The sequence below is a fragment of the Mustelus asterias genome, chromosome 4 (assembly GCF_964213995.1).
Source record: "Mustelus asterias chromosome 4, sMusAst1.hap1.1, whole genome shotgun sequence".
NCBI classification, from domain to species: Eukaryota; Metazoa; Chordata; class Chondrichthyes; order Carcharhiniformes; family Triakidae; genus Mustelus; species Mustelus asterias.
The window spans coordinates 82,159,068-82,177,724 of NC_135804.1; the positions used below are offsets into that span (position 1 = coordinate 82,159,068).

The 18,657-nt window shown below is 46.4% G+C and overlaps 1 protein-coding gene across 2 annotated transcripts in view; it reads right to left on the reverse strand.

The window, feature by feature from the left end:
- The window catches only part of LOC144492339 (sodium- and chloride-dependent neutral and basic amino acid transporter B(0+)-like), a 100,127-nt gene extending 82,182 nt beyond the window's left edge, over positions 1-17,945 (reverse strand). For both annotated transcript variants that reach the window (XM_078210333.1, XM_078210332.1), the window contains exon 1: positions 17,760-17,945. In XM_078210333.1, the coding sequence (XP_078066459.1) occupies positions 17,760-17,831 (72 nt within the window). In that variant the 5' untranslated portion in view covers positions 17,832-17,945. The remainder of the gene's footprint in view (positions 1-17,759) is intronic.
- Between the last annotated feature and the right edge of the window lie 712 nt (positions 17,946-18,657).

Sequence of the window (18,657 nt, forward strand, 5' to 3'; positions counted from 1 at the left end):
GGGCGAATGGGGAGCTGGTGATAAGCAGATTTTAAGTCGATGGTGGAGAACACCCGGTACTGCGCAATCTGGTTGACCATGTCAGATATGCGCAGGAAGGGATACGTATCCAGCTGCGTGTATCTGTTAATGGTCTGACTATAGTCTATGACCATCCGGGGTTTGTTCCCGTTCTTAACCACCACGACTTGCGCTCTCCAAGGACTAGCGCTAGGTTGGATGATCCCTTCCTTGAGGAGCCGCTGAACTTCAGATCAAATGAAGATCCGATCCTCAGCGCTGTAACGCCTGCTCTTTGTTGCGATGGGCTTGCAGCCTGGCACGAGATTCTGGAATAGGGAGGGTGTGGTAATCCTAAGCGTTGAGAGACTACATGTGGAGCGCGGTGGGCAATTTAGAGGCTGCGGGTCTCCCACTGAAAGCGGAGGGAGTGGCCCATCGTACTGCAGGGTTACACTCTTCAAGTGGACCATAAAATCTAGTCCTAGGAGTATTGGCGCGCAAAGGTGCGGTAACACAAGGAGCCTGAAGTTCTCGTAAACCGTGCCCTGCACCGTCAGATTGACCACGCAGCTCCCTAGCACGGTGACAGACTGGGACCTTGACGCCATCGAAATTGTCTGCTTGACAGTCCGAATCTGGAGACCACACCGCTTCACGGTGTCCGGGTGAATGAAGCTCTCCGTGCTCCCGCTGTCAAACAAACAATAAATTGGGCGTCTGTTTACCTGTATGTCCATCATGGACTTGTCGAGTCTGTGAGGCTTGGCCTGGTCCAGGATGATTGACACCACCGTTGGTTCGTGGGTGCAGGCAGCTGAGATGGTTGATGACGACCCCTGCTGGTCATTCACGGTCGGTGCCGACCAAAATGGCTGCCCCCATCGATCGCACGTGGACGATGGTGCCAAAACCTGCGGCCCCTGCAGGTCGCACGTGTCTTGCGACTCCATCGTTTGGAATGGCGACGTCCTGGAATCGCACGTGGTGGGAGACCTTGAAGACGCAGAAGACAAGGAGGCCGGCTCCGGGGAGTCACACGCCGCACTGCTGTTCTTGGATGGAGGTTTGGACCGGCATACTTTGGAATAATGCCCCTTCTTGCCGCAGGCGGAGCACAACACCGCTTTAGCTGGACATCGCTGCCGAGGGTGTTTCACCCCCCCACAGAAGTAACACCGCGGGCCACCTGGAGCTGCTGCCGTCGTCAGGTCCGAGGCTGGGAACGCAATCGCACAGTTTTTCGGTCCCGCTGAATGAAGTGGAGTCTGCGACTGCCTCTGCCACACTGTCTCCACGCGGTCGTCGGGGTACATCGCCAGACTTTTGGAGGCCGTTTCTAGAGCGTCAGCTAACTCTATGGTTTTAGTGAGATCGAGGTTACCTTGCTCCAACAGCCGAAGGCGGATGTACAACGAGCCGATTCCCACCACGAACGCATGTCGAGCTAGGTCGTTCATGTACTGGGCTGCCGACACTGACTTGCAGTTGCAGGCTCTGGCTAGCTGCTGAAGCTCGCACGCGTACTGTTCCGTCGTTTCGCCGGGCTGCCGCCGTCGAGTGGCTAGAAGGTATCGAGCATGGATCTCATTCGGCGGTTTGTTGTATCGCTTCTTGAGAAGCTCGAGGGCCCCTTTGTAGTCGGTGGCCCCACGGATCGCTAAGTATACAGCGTCGCTTACCCTCGCGTGGAGGACCCGGAGTCTGTCGGCGTCGTCGGTGACCGCTGTGGAGGCGCGAGGTAATCTTGGAAACACTTCAACCAGTGGTCGAAAGTGTTCGATGCTCCCGCCGCACGTGGGTCCAACGTAAGCCGTTCGGGTTTCAGCATTTGCTCCATGTTTTCTTTTGTCGTTTTTTTTTCAAAAAAAAAAGAATTTACTTGTTGGCAATAAAATTGATGCGCGATATAACACACGGGAGGCAGGATGTACTCGGGAAATAAAGGCTTTTATTGCCAACAATAACAGAGCTACTATATACAGTATACGATCCCAGACTAAAGGGTCACCAGGCAGAGCAGTGACCTTTATACCTCTCCCAGGAGGCGGAGCCGACTGGGGTGTACCATAGGACTATATTAACAGGTAGAACAGCCCAACCCTAACCCCAACAGTAACATATCTACAGACTCATAGTACTGGCCAGACCATGGCTCAGCACTACCTGGTGGGAACCAACAATGGTTCACCACACATGGTACCATCATTTATTTCACTTAAGTTATACTAGCAATTACCAGATCAATATTAGCATGATCTCTGGTGACCAGTCCAAAGCCAAAGAGCAGCTTCTTCCCTGCTACCATCAGACTTTTGAATGGACCTATCTTATATTAAGTTGATCTTTCTCTACACTCTAACTGTGACTGTAACACTACATTCTGCACACTCCTTTCCTTATCTCCTATGTACTCTATAAACAGTATGCTTTGTCTGCATAGCACATAAATAATACTTTTCACTGTATATCAATACGTGTGACAATAAATCACATATGCACGTTCTGTTATGACTGGTCCACAGGCAAGATGCCCCAATTTGTTTTGATTCTGGCCAAGATGCGTCCCAAATTGTTATGCTCCCGGGTGAGAAGGGATGAACTGGTCCCTCTTTATTAAATACCCTTAGTCGCAACAAGGTTTAATTTAAGAAGGATCCCTTCCCTCCAGTTACCTTTTCCCAGTACAAATGTGTTTGTTTTTAAAGAAGCCAATTTAACGAGGCTTGAGGCGGCACAGTAGCACAGTGATTAGCACTGCTGCTTCACAGCACCAGGGACCTGGGCTCGATTCCCGGCTTTGGTCACTGTCTGTGTGGAGTTTGCATGTTCTCCCCATGTCTGCGTGGGTTTCTACCGGGTGCTCCAGTTTCCTCCCACATTCTGAAAGACGAGCTGGTAAGGTGCATTAACCCGAACAAGCGCCAGACTATGGCGACTGGGGGAATTTCACAGTAACTTCATTGCAGTGTTAATGTAAGCCTCACTTGTGACCAATAAATAAACTTTAAAGAGTGAGTTTATTTGTTACTAAAACACAAGAAGAAAATAATAAAACAACATGCATACAGACAAATTACAAATGAGAAGTGTGTCAAAAATAAATATTCAAAACATATACGAATCAGTCTGGATTGTCAGTGAGGAGTAGATGGTAAAACAATGTGGCCGTTAAGTTGGATGACTCTGGTAGCCCTGGCTTTGGCAGTGAAGCAATTGGTTTATAGATTCTTGGTTCTGCATGTCAGCTGAAAGGAGTTGGTTCCTTTTCAACTGTTGATTTGCTGACTTGTGGCCTGCTTCTAGAAATCAGAAAGAGATACCAAAAGAGTAACTAGGGCGAGAGTAAGGATCTTAAGAATCAACAAGGTCATCTATGTGTGGGTCCACAATAGATGGGTGAGATCCTAAATGAATATTTCTCATCAGTATTTACTGTTGAGAAAAGCATGGATGTTAGGGAACTTGGGGAGATAAATAGTGATGTCTTGAGGAGTGTACATATTACAGAGAAGAAAGTGCTGGAAGTCTTAAAGCGCATCAAGGTAGATAAATCCCCGGGACCTGATGAAGTGTATCCCAGGACATGGTGGGAGGCTAAGGAGGAAATTGCGGGTCCCCTAGCAGAGATAGTAACAGGTGAGGTGCCTGAAGATTGGAGGGTGGCAAATGTTGTACCTTTGTTTAAAAAAGGGAAAAGCCTGGAAACTACAGGCAGGTGAGCCTCACATCTGTGGTGGGTAAGTTGTTGGAAGGTATTTTGAGAGATAGGATCTACAGGCATTTAGAGACGCAAGTACTGATTAGGGACAGTCAGCATGGCTTTGTGAGTGGAAAATCATGTCTCACAAATTTGATTTTTTTGAAGGGTAACCAAGAAGGTAGAAGAGGGCAGTGCAGTTGATGTTGTCGACATGGATTTAGCAAGGCCTTTGATAGGGTACCGCATGGTAGGTTGTTGCATAAGGTTAAATCTCACGGGATCCAGGGTGAGGTAGCTAAATGGATACAAAATTGGCTTGATGATAGAAGCCAGAGGGTGGTTGTAGAGGGTTGTTTTTCAAACTGGAGGCCTATGACCAGCGGTGTGCCTCAGGGATCGGTGCTGGGTCCACTGTTATTTGTCATTTATATTAATGATTGGGATGAGAATATAGAAGACATGGTTAGTAAGTTTGCAGATGACACCAAGATTGGTGGCATAGTGGACAGTGGAGAAGGTTATCTCCGATTGCAACAGGATCTTGATTAATTGGGCCAGTGGGCTGACAAATGGCAGATGGAGTTTAATTTAGATAAATGCGAGGTGATGCATTTTGGTAGATTGAATCAGGGCAGGACTTACTCAGTTAATGGTAGGGCATTGGGGAGAGTTATGGAACAAAGAGATCTAAGGGTACAGATTCATAGCTCCTTGAAAGTTATGCCACAGGTGGACAGAGTGGTGAAAAAGACATTCAGCATGCTTGGTTTCATTGGTCAGAACATTGAATGCAGGAGTTGGGACGTCTTGTTGAAGTTGTACAAGACATTGGTAAGGCCACACTTGGAATACTGTGTACAGTTCTGGTCACCCTATTATAGAAAGGATATTATTAAACTAGAAAGAGTGCAGAAGAGATTTACTAGGATGCTACCGGGACTTGATGGTTTGAATTATGAGGAGAGGCTGGATAGACTGGGACTTTTTTCTCTGGAGCATAGAAGGCTGAGGGGTGATCTTATAGAGGTCTATAAAATAGTGAGGGGCATAGATCAGCTAGATAGTCAATATCTTTTCCAAAAGGTAGGGAATTCTAAAACTAGATGGCATAGGTTTAAGGTGAGAGGGGAGAGATACAAAAGTGTCCAGAGGGGCAATTTTTTCAGAGGGTGGTGAGTGTCTGGAACAAGCTGCCAGAGGTAGTAGTAGAGGCGGGTACAATTTTACCTTTTAAAAAGCATTTAGATAGTTACATGGGTACGATGGGTAGGTAGGGATATGAGCCAAATGCGGGCAATTGGGATTAACTTAGGGGTTTAAAAAAAAAGGGCGGCATGGACAAGTTGGGCCAAAGGGGCCTGTTTCCATGCTGTAAACCTCTATGACTCTATGACTCTATGACTCTAAATGGACGTCAGAGGTTTCTCACCAAGTAAAATAAGACCTAGCACAAAGCAAATTGATGGGAATGAATGATTGACATGAAGAAAATTCTTTAAATATTGAGATGTGAGAGTGACTTCCTTGTCTAAGAGAAAGGCATTGGCTCACTGACTTGTCCTGACAGTGTTCCACTGCTTTGAAAGTGATTTCAAAAACCTTGGAAGCCACATTTTTTGCCTTTAATCGGCTTCCCAGCTGTCAGCCTTCACAGGAGCATAGCAGTAGTTTATATGCCTGGAGCTTTGAGCTCTGTAAGGGGTAGGAGAATGCCAGCATTACCAAAAGCAGGAGGAACAACAGCAGCAGAAACCCTCTGCTACTTCACAGAACTCCAACTGGCAAGAGCAAAAAGCCTCTACCAAGGGTATAGAGGCAGAGCACCAGGCTTATAAATGTCACTAACCATAAGACCATAAGACATAGGAGCAGAATTAGGCCACTCGGTCCATCGTGTCTGCTCTGCCATTCAATCATGGCTGATATTTTTCTCATCCCCATTCTCCTGCCTTTTCCCCATAACCCTGATCCCCTTATTAATCAAGAACCTATCAATCTCTAACATTTGCAGTCTCCCAGTGGACCAGGTGGGAAAGAGTTTCTAATGGTTATCAAGGTAACCAGAACCTGGAATTTCTTCACATTTTCTCATTTCAGGGATCTAATGGTCATATTTATCAAATCTCTCAATCTGTAGCACACACATTCATCATCCAGGTGAAAGATGGCATCAGGAGGCACTCAGATTTGCTGCACTGATTGGATGCCCACAGAACCAGGGAGTTAAAGATTGCACAAATGTAATTATCAAGGTCACCCAGCCAGAATTCACCCCCAGCAAGGGACACCATAAAAATGTTCAACTGGCCCTTCGCCACTGAAAGATCGTCATGTATGACTGTGCAAGGTTCCCATTGATCTGGGAATGTCTGTACTAGTCAAATCTCTCACAGATATAATAACATAAAATGCTGGAAAAACTCAGCAGATCTAATAGGACCCGTGGAAAGAGAAACCAAGTTAGTGTTTTGTGATCAATATGACTCTTCTTCTCTCACAGATATTTGCACCTCCAAGTAGATTCAGAGGATGGGGTTTCCTTTAGTATGCACAACATAATGCAACAATGAGAACCAGAGCTGAGGGAGGAGGAAGGCCACAATTGTTTTGAGTCTTCAGAGGAGGAGGAAGCAGGAGGAGCCACAGTAGGAACAAGATGAGTGAGGAGGAATAACCTGATGTGGCAAAAGGGCACGAGCAGCCACACACTTAGCTGCCAGAGGTGCCTGGGTGGATTTATTCAAGTAGACTTTAGTTAATCTGAGGCAGTGCAGCCCCCATCACCAAGCTCCCAGCACAAAGCAGTCCCACAAGCAACAATCCATTCCACTGATGGTCAACATACACTCTGTTACCTGCTGCGTCTGATGTTTTGTGTAGACATTCACTCTTTCCTAGGTTGTAAACATCAGCACAAAAGCCTGAGACATCAGGGCACTCATGATAGATTTGGACTCCTGCAATCTCTCTCAAATAGTATGCAATGTGACTGGAAATGATGACAGAGACTGACACATTTGCTGCTAACATCCCAGAATAGTCCATTTCATGGATGACCCCTGAGTTTCAGCATCCGTTTGGGGAGTCCTGCACCCTGCAACAGGGTCCTGCTTCTCACAACAATTCCTGCTGAATGGTGGGGATCCAGAGTGTGGGTCCCAGGGACAGGGGTTCAGCATCAAGGGCAGGGTGATGGCCCTCGGTGGTGTCCCTACTTCCCAATGCCAGGTCACTCAAAAAGGCACTGATTTCTTTTGAATGAGTGAATCCACGCTCCCATCCCCACCATCACCACGAGAAGCCTGACAGGGTTTGCTTTCCCCACATGGCAAATCCCCTCCGTGCCATTGGGGCAGTGGGATGAGGCCCTTCACCACTTATGGGCCTTGTTGCGGGCAGGAAGGCTATCCACGTGGGTTTAATTGGGGCAGAGGAAGGAAAGTGGCAGTGTCCCCAGCCGTCAGACTCCTGCCTGATTAGAGCCCCCTGGCAGCATGGGAAAAGACATTAAATTCCAGCCATAATGTGCTCTTCACCGTGTGCCAGCTGTCCTGGTGGCTCCATTTGAATTGGTGCAAACTGCACATGATTCCTGGGAAGATACTTCCTCAGAGTGGGTGACCTTTTTTGAGGATCTTCATCCTCCCCTGGTACCAGCTCCTGAGGGAAGCTTGAGGAACTGTGAGAAATACATGTCAATTTGAATGGAGAAGCTGAAATAGTTCTCAGTCACCTTTCAGTGACTGAGTGAGTGTAGTTTGTCCTGTTGCTGTGTAATATTTAATACTGCTACCAGGTAACTGGGATACTCCTATCTCTCCATCTCCAACGGTCAGGCATGCAGAGACCACCATCACTTCACAGCTTTTAAGGTGAAGATGACTAAAGTTTTCTGCCTCTCTCGAGTGCACTCTGTTCTTTTCTACAGCAAGGTGAGAAAGAAGCAACCTCTGGGCATAGAGGGCTTTGTCCTCTATGCACAGAATGCTGGATAACACGAGGAAACCGGCATGTAGCTTTCCAGCAGCACAACTGAGTTTTCACTCCAGTTTGTCTGGTACTCTGTGCATAAAATACTGGGGGGGGGGGGTGATGAGCATAGTTTTCACCATCTTGCTGGCAGGGCAGGGCCTGACAGAGCTGGCAACACTGGCTGCAGAGAGTTTGGGATGCCGTTTTTAAAGAGCACCTGATCTGTGCTGGAAAAATACTCCCTCTGCCTTCACCTTCTACCCTGCCCCCCGCCAAAGATGCAGGGAAACCTCCCCACCTCGCCCTATAAGCAGTTGGGCAATCCCCTGCCACCCACCCACAAACACTAGGGCAACCTCCCTGTGGTGAACCATCGTTGGTTCCCACCAGGTAGTACTGAGCCAGGGTCTGGCCAGTACTATGAGTCTGTATATATGTTACTGTTGGGGTTAGGGTTGGGCTGTTCTACATGTTACTGTTGGGGTTAGGGTTGGGCTGTTCTACCTGTAATATAGTTATTATGGTACATCCCAGTCGGGCTCCGCCTCCTGGGAGAGGTATAAAGGTCACTGCTCTGCCTGGGACCCTTCAGTCTGGGATCGTGTATTATATATGGTAGCTCTATTGTAGTAGTCAATAAAAGCCTTTATTTCCTCGAGCATCTCTAGCCTCGTGAGTTATATCGCGCATCACTCCCCAACCCCTGCACAAGCACCAGGACAAACCGCCGTACATCCCTTCTACCACCCCTCTCACAAACTCCGCATCCAACACAAAGAAGGGAACTCCCTCAAATGGAGTTCCCAGAGAGTATACCCATGGCACTTGCCAGTATCACCCTGTCTGTGCCCTCTGGCAGTGCCAAGGTGCTGGGTGCACTGCCAGGGCAGGTCCTTCTATCCCTGGGGGTTATACACTTGCATGCATGGCAGGTTCAGCTCAACAGCTTCACATCTTTTAAAAACCTGCTGTAAACCTGACCGACGTGACGAGGAATTCTTAATGTGGGGAAACATATGGTGGGGAAGCTCATTTAGTCCATGTGAGTTTATTAAAAATTATTAAATGAGAGTCTCACCCTTTATAAGCCAGAGCCTTGTTACATCACCAGCGAGGGGCAAGGAAAATCAAAGAACAAGATCTTGCTGACGACATCCTCATTTAACCGGTATGGCAGGATTTTCCACCCGCATTGCCATTTTTGCCCACGGTGAATGCTGGCAGAAACACCCCCCCCTCAGTGTGAAAAGCGCAACTTGTTGAATGGATAGAAGAAAATATGGAGGGTGGCTGTGAAGGATTACAATAAGGTAAAGGTGTGTGTCGCTGGTGGTTCGACAAATGGTGATGTGAAGAGGGACCACGACAGAGAGGAATGGCTGCACCTACAGGCTGTGTTGGTATGAGGTGTAATGTGCAGAGAAGACTGGGGAAGGCAGTCAGCTCATATTTACATGTGGTGTGCCACTCACCTTTCCTGCTCTGATTATATAACTGAACCTCTTGTGGCTCTGTATCCAGGAGAGAGGCAACACACTCCTGCTGACACCTCAGCCACTTTCAGTCATGCCTGCTTGTTCGCTGAAACTGCTTTCTTCATCTTGTTTACAGAGAACAGGATGTTTTAAAGGCCCATACAGATGTTACAGTATCATGTCCAGGGAAATTGTGGAGCTGCCCTGCCACAGTGAGCCTCTATCTGTGCAGCTGCTGGTTCCGTCATGATGCTTCAGCAGTGTTTCAATTCTAACCCTGGAAGTGTCCCATTAAACATGACATCAAAACGGATTGCTGTGAGTCACCATTACACCCAACCAGTCTAATTGGTCAAGAAACTGGGACGTCAGGTGTAAATACAATGATTCATTTCAGAAGAAAAGCTCTGACAGTGGTCAGGGACAACAGGGTGTGACTGCAAGTGAGGCAGGGAGAGGGATCCTGAATTCAGGAACAGAGGAGCCTCAGCTTCTGACCTTGTCCAACAGGTATGAGATACCTGCTCCCTGTGTGGATGAGGAAAAGGGCTATAGGGAGGATGAGCTAGCCGACCACTGCATCGTAGTACCGGAGGCCATTCAAGAGGGGGGAGCAAAAAGACAAGTGGTAGTTGTAGGAGATTTTATAATTAGTGAGATTGATAGCATCCTTTGTAAGCAGGATCGAGAGTCCCACATGATATGTTGCCTGCCTGGTGTCAGGATGGAGTGGGAGGGGGAGGATCCAGTTGTTGTGGTCCATGTTGGGATAAACAACATAGACAAGACTCGGAAAGAGGACCTGTTTGGGGGTTATCAGGCACTAGGAACTAAATTAAAGAACAGGTCCTCAAGGATTATAATCTCTGGATCACTACCCAAGCCAGGTGTGAATTGGCATAGGGATGAGAAAATTGGCGCAGTAAACACATGACTAAAGGAGTGGTGCGAGAAAGAGGGGATCCCTTTCATGGGGCATTGGCATCAGTATTGGAACAGGAGGGATCTGTACCGTTGGGATGGTCTTCACCTGAACCATTCTTCTAGCGGAAAGGATAAATAGGGTGCTCACAAGGACTTTAAACGAGCAAGTGGAGGGCAAGGAAAAGATAAAACTATGGGAAATATGATGATTAACGGGAAGCAAAGCAGCAGGTTAACATGTGGGGCGGAGGTTTCAACCACATGGAAAGTTATGAAAAAAATGAAAAGGGAGGAGAACTCAGGAGATGTTATTAATGGAGGTGTTAGGATTCAAGAAGAAGCTATAAAAACTAGCATAAAAGCACTTTACCTAAATGCTCGTAGCATTCGAAACAAGGTAAATGAGTTGTCTGCGTAAATCATCGCGAATGAGTATGATTTAGTGGCCATTACAGACACATGGTTGCAAGGTGGTCACGACTGGAAGTTAAATATCCAGGGTATTCAGACTATTTGGAAGGGCAGGCAGGAAGGTAAGGGAAGTGATGCAGCTCTGATATTTAAGGACCACATCAGGATGGTAGTGAGAGATGATATAGGCTGTATGGGGAAAAAGGTTGAATCCATTTGGATGGAAATTAGAAATAGTAAGGAGAAAAAGTCACTGATAGGTGTAGTCTATAGGCCACCAAATAATAACATCACAGCAATAAAAAAAAGAAACAACTGATGCTTCTAAAAATAGTACAGCAATTATGGGGGATTTTAATCTACATGTCGCTTGGTCAAACCAGATCGGTCAAGGCAGCCTTGAGGAGGAGTTCATAGAATGTATTCGCAATAGTTTCCTCGAACAGTATGTAATGGAATTTATGAGGGAGCAAGCTATCCTAGATCTGGTCCTGTGTAATGAGACAGGAATAATTAATGATCTTACACTTAGGGATCCTCTCGGAAGGAGCAATCACAGTATGGTTGAATTTAAAATACAGATGGAGGATGAGAAGGTAAAATCCAATACCAGTGTCTTGTGCTTAAAGAAGGAGACTACAATGGGATGAGGGAGGCGTTGGCTAAGGTAGACTGGGAAAAAATACTTTATGATGGGACAATTGAGGAACAGTGGAGGATTTTTCACAGTGTTCAGCAAAAGTGCATACCAATGAAAAGGAGGGATGAAAGAAAAGAGATAATCAGCCACGGGTATTTAAGGAAATAAAGGAGGGTATCAAATTGAAAGAAAATGCATACAAAGTGACAAAGATTAGTGGGAAAATAAAGGATTGGGAAACCTTTAAAGGTCAACAAAAAGCCATGAAAAAACTATAAAGAAAAGTAAGATAGATTATGAGAGTGAACTAGCTCAGAATATAAAAATAGCAAAAGTTTCTACAAATATATAAAACAAAAAGAGTGGCTAAGGTAAACATTGGTCCTTTAGAGGTTGAGAAGGGGGATTTAATAACGGGTAATGAGGAAATGGCCGAGGCATTGAACAGGTATTTTGTGTTGGTCTTCACAGTGGAAGAACATAGAACATAGAACAGTACAGCACAGAACAGGCCCTTCGGCCCACGATGTTGTGCCGAGCTTTATCTGAAACCAAGATCAAGCTATCCCACTCCCTATCATCCTGGTGTGCTCCATGTGCCTATCCAATAACCGCTTAAATGTTTCTAAAGTGTCTGACTCCACTATCACTGCAGGCAGTCCATTCCACACCCCAACCACTCTCTGCGTAAAGAACCTACCTCTGATATCCGTCCTGTATCTCCCACCACGAACCCTATAGTTATGCCCCCTTGTAATAGCTCCATCCACCCGAGGAAATAGTCTTTGAACGTTCACTCTATCTATCCCCTTCATCATTTTATACACCTCTATTAAGTCTCCCCTCAGCCTCCTCCGCTCCAGAGAGAACAGCCCTAGCTCCCTCAACCTTTCCTCATATGACCTACCCTCCAAACCAGGCAGCATCCTGGTAAATCTCCTCTGCACTCTTTCCAGCGCTTCCACATCCTTCTTATAGTGAGGTGACCAGAACTGCACACAATATTCCAAATGTGGTCTCACCAAGGTCCTGTACAGTTGCAGCATAACCCCACGGCTCTTAAACTCCAACCCCCTGTTAATAAAAGCTAACACACTATAGGCCTTCTTCACAGCTCTATCCACTTGACTGGCAACCTTTAGAGATCTGTGGATATGGACCCCAAGATCTCTCTGTTCCTCCACAGTCTTCAGAACCCTACCTTTGACCCTGTAATCCACATTTAAATTTGTCCTACCAAAATGAATCACCTCACATTTATCAGGGTTAAACTCCATTTGCCATTTTTCAGCCCAGCTTTGCATCCTATCTATGTCTCTTTGCAGCCTACAACAGCCCTCCACCTCATCCACTACTCCACCAATCTTGGTGTCATCAGCAAATTTACTGATCCACCCTTCAGCCCCCTCCTCTAAGTCATTAATAAAAATCACAAAGAGCAGAGGACCAAGCACTGATCCCTGCGGCACACCGCTAGCAACCTGCCTCCAGTCCGAAAATTTTCCATCGACCACCACCCTCTGTCTTCGGTCAGACAGCCAGTTACCTATCCAATCGGCCAACTTTCCCTCTATCCCACACCTCCTCACTTTCATCATAAGCCCACCATGGGGGACCTTATCAAACGCCTTACTAAAATCCATGTATATGACATCAACCGCCCTACCTTCATCAACACACTTAGTTACCTCCTCAAAAAATTCTATCAAATTTGTGAGGCACGACTTGCCCTTCACGAATCCGTGCTGACTATCTCGGATTAATCCGCATCTTTCTAAATGGTCGTAAATCCCATCCCTAAGGACCCTTTCCATCAATTTACCAACCACCGAAGTAAGACTAACCGGTCTATAATTACCAGGGTCATTTCTATTCCCTTTCTTAAACAGAGGAACAACATTCGCCATTCTCCAGTCCTCTGGCACCATCCCCGTGGACAGCGAGGACCCAAAGATCAACGCCAAAGGCTCTGCAATCTCATCCCTTGCCTCCCACAGAATCCTAGGATACATTTCATCAGGCCCAGGGGACTTATCGATCTTCAGTTTATTCAAAACTGCCAAGACATCCTCCCTCCGAACATCTATTTCTTCCAGCCTATTAGCCTGTAACACCTTCTCTTCCTCAAAAACATGGCCCCTCTCCTTGGTGAACACTGAAGAAAAGTATTCATTCATCACCTCGCCTATCTCTACTGACTCCATACACAAGTTCCCACTACTGTCCTTGACCGGCCCTAACCTCACCCTGGTCATTCTTTTATTCTTCACATAAGAGTAAAAAGCCTTGGGGTTTTCCTTGATCCGACCCGCCAAGGACTTCTCATGTCCCCTCCTAGCTCTCCTAAGCCCCTTTTTCAGCTCATTCCTTGCTAACTTGTAACCCTCAATCGAGCCATCTGAACCTTGTTTCCTCATCCCTACATAAGCTTCCCTCTTCCTTTTCACAAGACATTCCACCTCTTTTGTGAACCATGGTTCCCTCACTCGGCCATTTCCTCCCTGCCTGACAGGAACATACCTATCAAGGACATCCAGTATTTGTTCCTTGAAAAAGTTCCACTTTTCATTAGTTCCTTTCTCTGACAGTTTCTGTTCCCAACTTATGCCCCCTAATTCTTGCCCAATCGCATCATAATTACCCCTCCCCCAATTGTAAACCTTGCCCTGCCGTACGGCCCTATCCCTCTCCATTGCAATAACAAAAGACACCGAATTGTGGTCACTATCTCCAAATTGCTCTCCCACAACCAAATCTAACACTTGGCCCGGTTCATTTCCCAGTACCAAATCCAATGTGGCCTCACCTCTAGTCGGCCCATCCACATATTGTGTCAGGAAACCCTCCCGCACACACTGCACAAAAACTGCCCCATCCAAACTATTTGACCTACAATAGTTCCAATCAATATTTGGAAAGTTAAAGTCCCCCATGACAACTACCCTGTGACCCCCACACATATCCATAATCTGCTTAGCAATTTCTTCCTCCACATCTCTATTACTATTTGTGGGCCTATAGTAAACTCCTAGCAACGTGACCGCTCCTTTCCTATTTCTAACTTCAGCCCATATTACCTCAGTGTGCAGATACCCCTCGAAGTGCCTTTCCGCAGCCGTTAAACTATCCTTGATTAACAATGCCACTCCTCCACCTCTTTTACCAGCTTCCCTACACTTAGTGAAACATCTATACCCCGGAACGTCCAACAACCATTCCTGTCCTTGTTCTACCCACGTCTCCGTAATGGCCACAACATCGTAGTCCCAAGTACCAATCCACGCCCCAAGTTCATCTACCTTGTTCCGGATGCCCCTTGCATTGAAGTAGACACACTTCAACCCACCTTCCTGTCTACCAGTACCCACCCTTGACCCTGATACCTTCCCCAATACCTCACCACCCTCACTGACTTCTGGACTACAACTCCCTTTCCCACTCCCCTGACAAATTAGTTTAAACCCCCCTGAAGAGCCGTAACAAATTTCCCTCCGAGGATATTGGTGCCCCTCTGGTTCAGGTGCACCCCGTCCTGTTTGTACAGGTCCCACCTTCCCCAGAACGTGTTCCAATTATCCACGTATCTGAAACCCTCCCTCCTACACCATCCCTGCAACCACATATTTAACTGCACTCTCTCCCTGTTCCTCAACTCGCTATCACGTGGTACCGGCAACGTACCAGAGATGACCACATGTTTCGTCTTGGCTCTCAGCTTCCAGCCCAGCTCCAGAAATTCCTGCTTTAAATCCCCGTCCCTTCTCTTACCTATGTCATTGGTACCAATGTGCACCACGACTTGTGACTGTTTCCCCTCCCCCTTCAGAATCTGGAAAACACGGTCTGAGACATCACGGACCTTGGCATCCGGTAGGCAACATACCATCCGTGAGTCTCTTTTGCTGCCACAGAACCTCCTATCTATCCCTCTAACTAACGAGTCCCCAATAACTATCGCCCTCCCGCTCTCCCCCTTTCCCTCCCGAGCCACAGAGACGGACACAGTGCTGGAGATCCTCTCACTGCGGCTCCCCACTGGTATGTCATCCCCCTCAACCGTATCCAAAGCGGAATACTTGTTGCTAAGGGGAACGACCACCGGGGATCCCTGCACGGACTGCTTCCTCCCAGCCCCTCTCACCGTCACCCATCTGTTTTCAATCCTCGGAGTAACTGTATTCCTAAAGCTTGTGTCTATGGCCATCTCTGCGTCCCTGATGATCCTAAGTTCATCCAACTCCAGCTCCAGTTCCCTAACATGGTTTTGGAGGAGCTGCAGATGGGTGCACTTCCCACAGGTGTAATCAGTAGGGACACTGTCGTCGTCCCTCACCTCAAACATAGTGCAAGAGGAACATTGCACTGCCTGCACACCCATCCCCTCTAGATACCTTGCCAGTACCAGGTAGAAAGTGCAAAAATGAATTCAACTCACCCCTGCTCGCCCTTTCAGCCTAAGCCCTGTGAGCCAAAGTCTTATAGCTCACACTCTGCTTCCCACACACTCCACTGCCCGCTCCCGACGCTGCCCGCTGTATACTGCAGCCTACCTTTTATACTTCACGCGCTTAAAAAACCCTTCCCAGACTCCTTTGCTGCCCACTTCTAGTTTTCACTTTAAACTTGAAAAACTGCTGTTAAAGTAAAGGCCAAAAAAAATACACACACTAGCTGACTAATTAAATAAATAAACAATTCAATTAATCTCTCACCAGCACTGCTGCCTCCAATCACCCCTCTCAGCTTGCTCCAGTGGATCAATGAGGAAGACACAAATGAGGAAGACACAAATATAAATGCCAAAAATTGATGACAAGGAGGTTGTGGCACGTGAGGACCAAGAAACGATTATTATCACTAAAGAGGTAGTGTTGGACAAGCTAATGGGGCTAAAGGTAGATAAGTCCTGGCCCTGATGGAATACATCTCAGGATACTAAAAGAGATGGCAGGGGAAATAGCAAATACACTAATGGTAATTTAACAAAATTCGCTGTAATCGAGGGCGGTTCCAGAAAATTGGAAAACAGCAAATGTGACACCACCATTTAAAAAAGGGGAGGTAGACAAAAGGCGGGTAACTATAGGCCAATTAGCATAACTTCTGTCGTAGGGAAAATGCTTGAATCTATCATCAAGGAAGAAATAGTGAAACATCGAGATACAAATAGTCCCATTGGGCAGACGCAGCATGGGTTCATGAAAGGCAGGTCATGTTCAACTAATTTACTGGAATTCTTTGAGGACATTACGAGCATAGTGGACAATGGGGAACTGGTGGATGCAGTTTATCTGGATTTCCAGAAGGCATTCGACAAGGTGCCGCACGAACGGCTGCTGCATAAAATAAAGATGCACGGCATTATGGGTAATGTATTAGTGTGGATAGAGGATTGGCTAACTAAAGCAAAGAGTGGGAATAAATGGGTGTTTTTCTGTTTGGCGATCAGTGACTAGTGGTGTGCCTCAGGGATCAGAGTTGGGACCGCAATTGTTTACAATTTACATAGATGATTTGGGGTTGGGGACCAAGTGTAGTGTGTCAAAGTTCGCAGATGACACTAAGATGAGTGGTAGAGCAAAGTCTGCAGAGGACACTGAAAGTCTGCAGAGGGATATAGATAGTCTAAGTGAGTGGGTAAGAGTCTGGCAGATGGAGTACAATGTTGGCAAGTGTGAGGTCATCCATTTTGGTAGGAATAACAGCAAAATGGACTATTATTTAAATGGTAACAAAATTGCAGCATGCTGCTGTGCAGCGGGACCTGGGTGTCCTTTTGCATGAATCACAAAAAGTTGGTTTACAGGTGATTAGCAGGTAATTAAGAAGGCAAATGGAATTTTGTCCTCCATTGCTAGAGGGAATGGAGTTTTAAAACAGGGAGGTTATGTTGCAGCTGTATAAGGTGCTGGTGAGGCCACACCTGGAGTACTGTGTACAGCTTTCGTCTCCTTACTTGAGAAAGGATGTACTGGCACTGGAGGTAATGAGGAGGAGATATACTAAGCTGATTCTAGAGTTGAGAGAGTTGGCTTATGAGGAGAGACTGAGTAGACTGAGGCTATACTCATTGGAATTCAGAAGAATGAAGGGGATCTTATAGAAACATATAAAATTATGAAGAGAATAGATAAGCAGGACGGTTGTTTCCACTGGCGGGTGAAACTAGAACGAGGGGGTATGGCCTCAAAATAAGGGGGAGCAGATATGGAACTGAGTTGACAAAGAACTTCTGCACCCAAAGGGTTGTGAATCTGTGGAATTACCTGCCCAATGAGGCAGTTGAGAGTACCTCGTTGAATGTTTTTTACGCAAAGATAAATAGATTTTTGAACAGTAAAGGAATTAAGCGCTATGGTGAGCGTGCGGGTAAGTGGAGCTGAGTCCATGAAAAGATCAGCCATGATCTTATTGAATGGCGGAGCAGATTCGAGAGGCCAGATGACCTTATCCTGCTCCTAGTTCTTATGTTCTTATGACAAAATGCTGCTGAAATCTCTTGATTCCTAATATGCTGTCGCAGGCCTTGCCCACTGAATCCTCCAAAGAGCTTCTTCAATTAACAACCACCCAAATCATCACACCTCTTCGGATTTTACATGAGCTTACTATTATATTTTGCTGAAATACTCACCGTGTCGTCTAGAGGATGTGTCTGATGGTCATTCTGTGAAAACTCAGAAAAAGTCAATGCCCTCTTGTTCATTTTTGGACAATGACGAACAATTTTTCTGTTTATTACGGCCTTTAGTGTCCAGCTTGGGGAGGATTTTTTGTACAAACGTATCTAACTTTATGTTGCTCTGACCATCTGATCAGCAATTCAGCTCCTGAACCGAAACCCAGAGAAACATAAAGTACAATGACCCTTGTAGCTTGTGATCAGTTTGTTCAAATGAATGTAGTTCTGTTTACACAGGTCAGGGTTAGATATGTTTCTGAATATTTCTGCCGTCAATTGTTGAATCTGCTGGACAAAACCTTCCTATTTGCTCCCATGTGTATCAGTTTCACAACACTCAGCATCAGAGTGCAGTTATTCTGCACCGATATCTTTGACAGCAATGAAAATTTTAGAGGGGACAGAAGTAAGAGCCTACACCAGTCAGGAACTCAGGCAAAGTAGCACTCTGCAGGTACATGCTAAAACATTAGAATTGTTTTGCTAATGACAACAACATAAAGCAATTTATTGAATTGTTTGAGTTCATTTTGCACTTTGTAAGAACTATTTTATTCCAGTGACACTGAGACTCTGTTCCAGTTATAGAGACTCTCTGTTCCAGTGACTTTCAGACTATCTGTTCAAGTGTTACTGAGACTGTTCCAGTGACACTGGGCCCTATTTTACCATTTTGATTCTAAGTGCTGGGCAGACTTGAAACTGGGAGTGTTTCAGGTCCGACTTTTAGACCCGTTCGCAGGTACCCCCATACGCACTCTGCCTGCAAAAATATCAGCGAGTCCAAATCACGCTGCACAAGCCTGTGTGCGGGCTAAACACGCCCAAAACCCTGCAGATCTGATCAGCG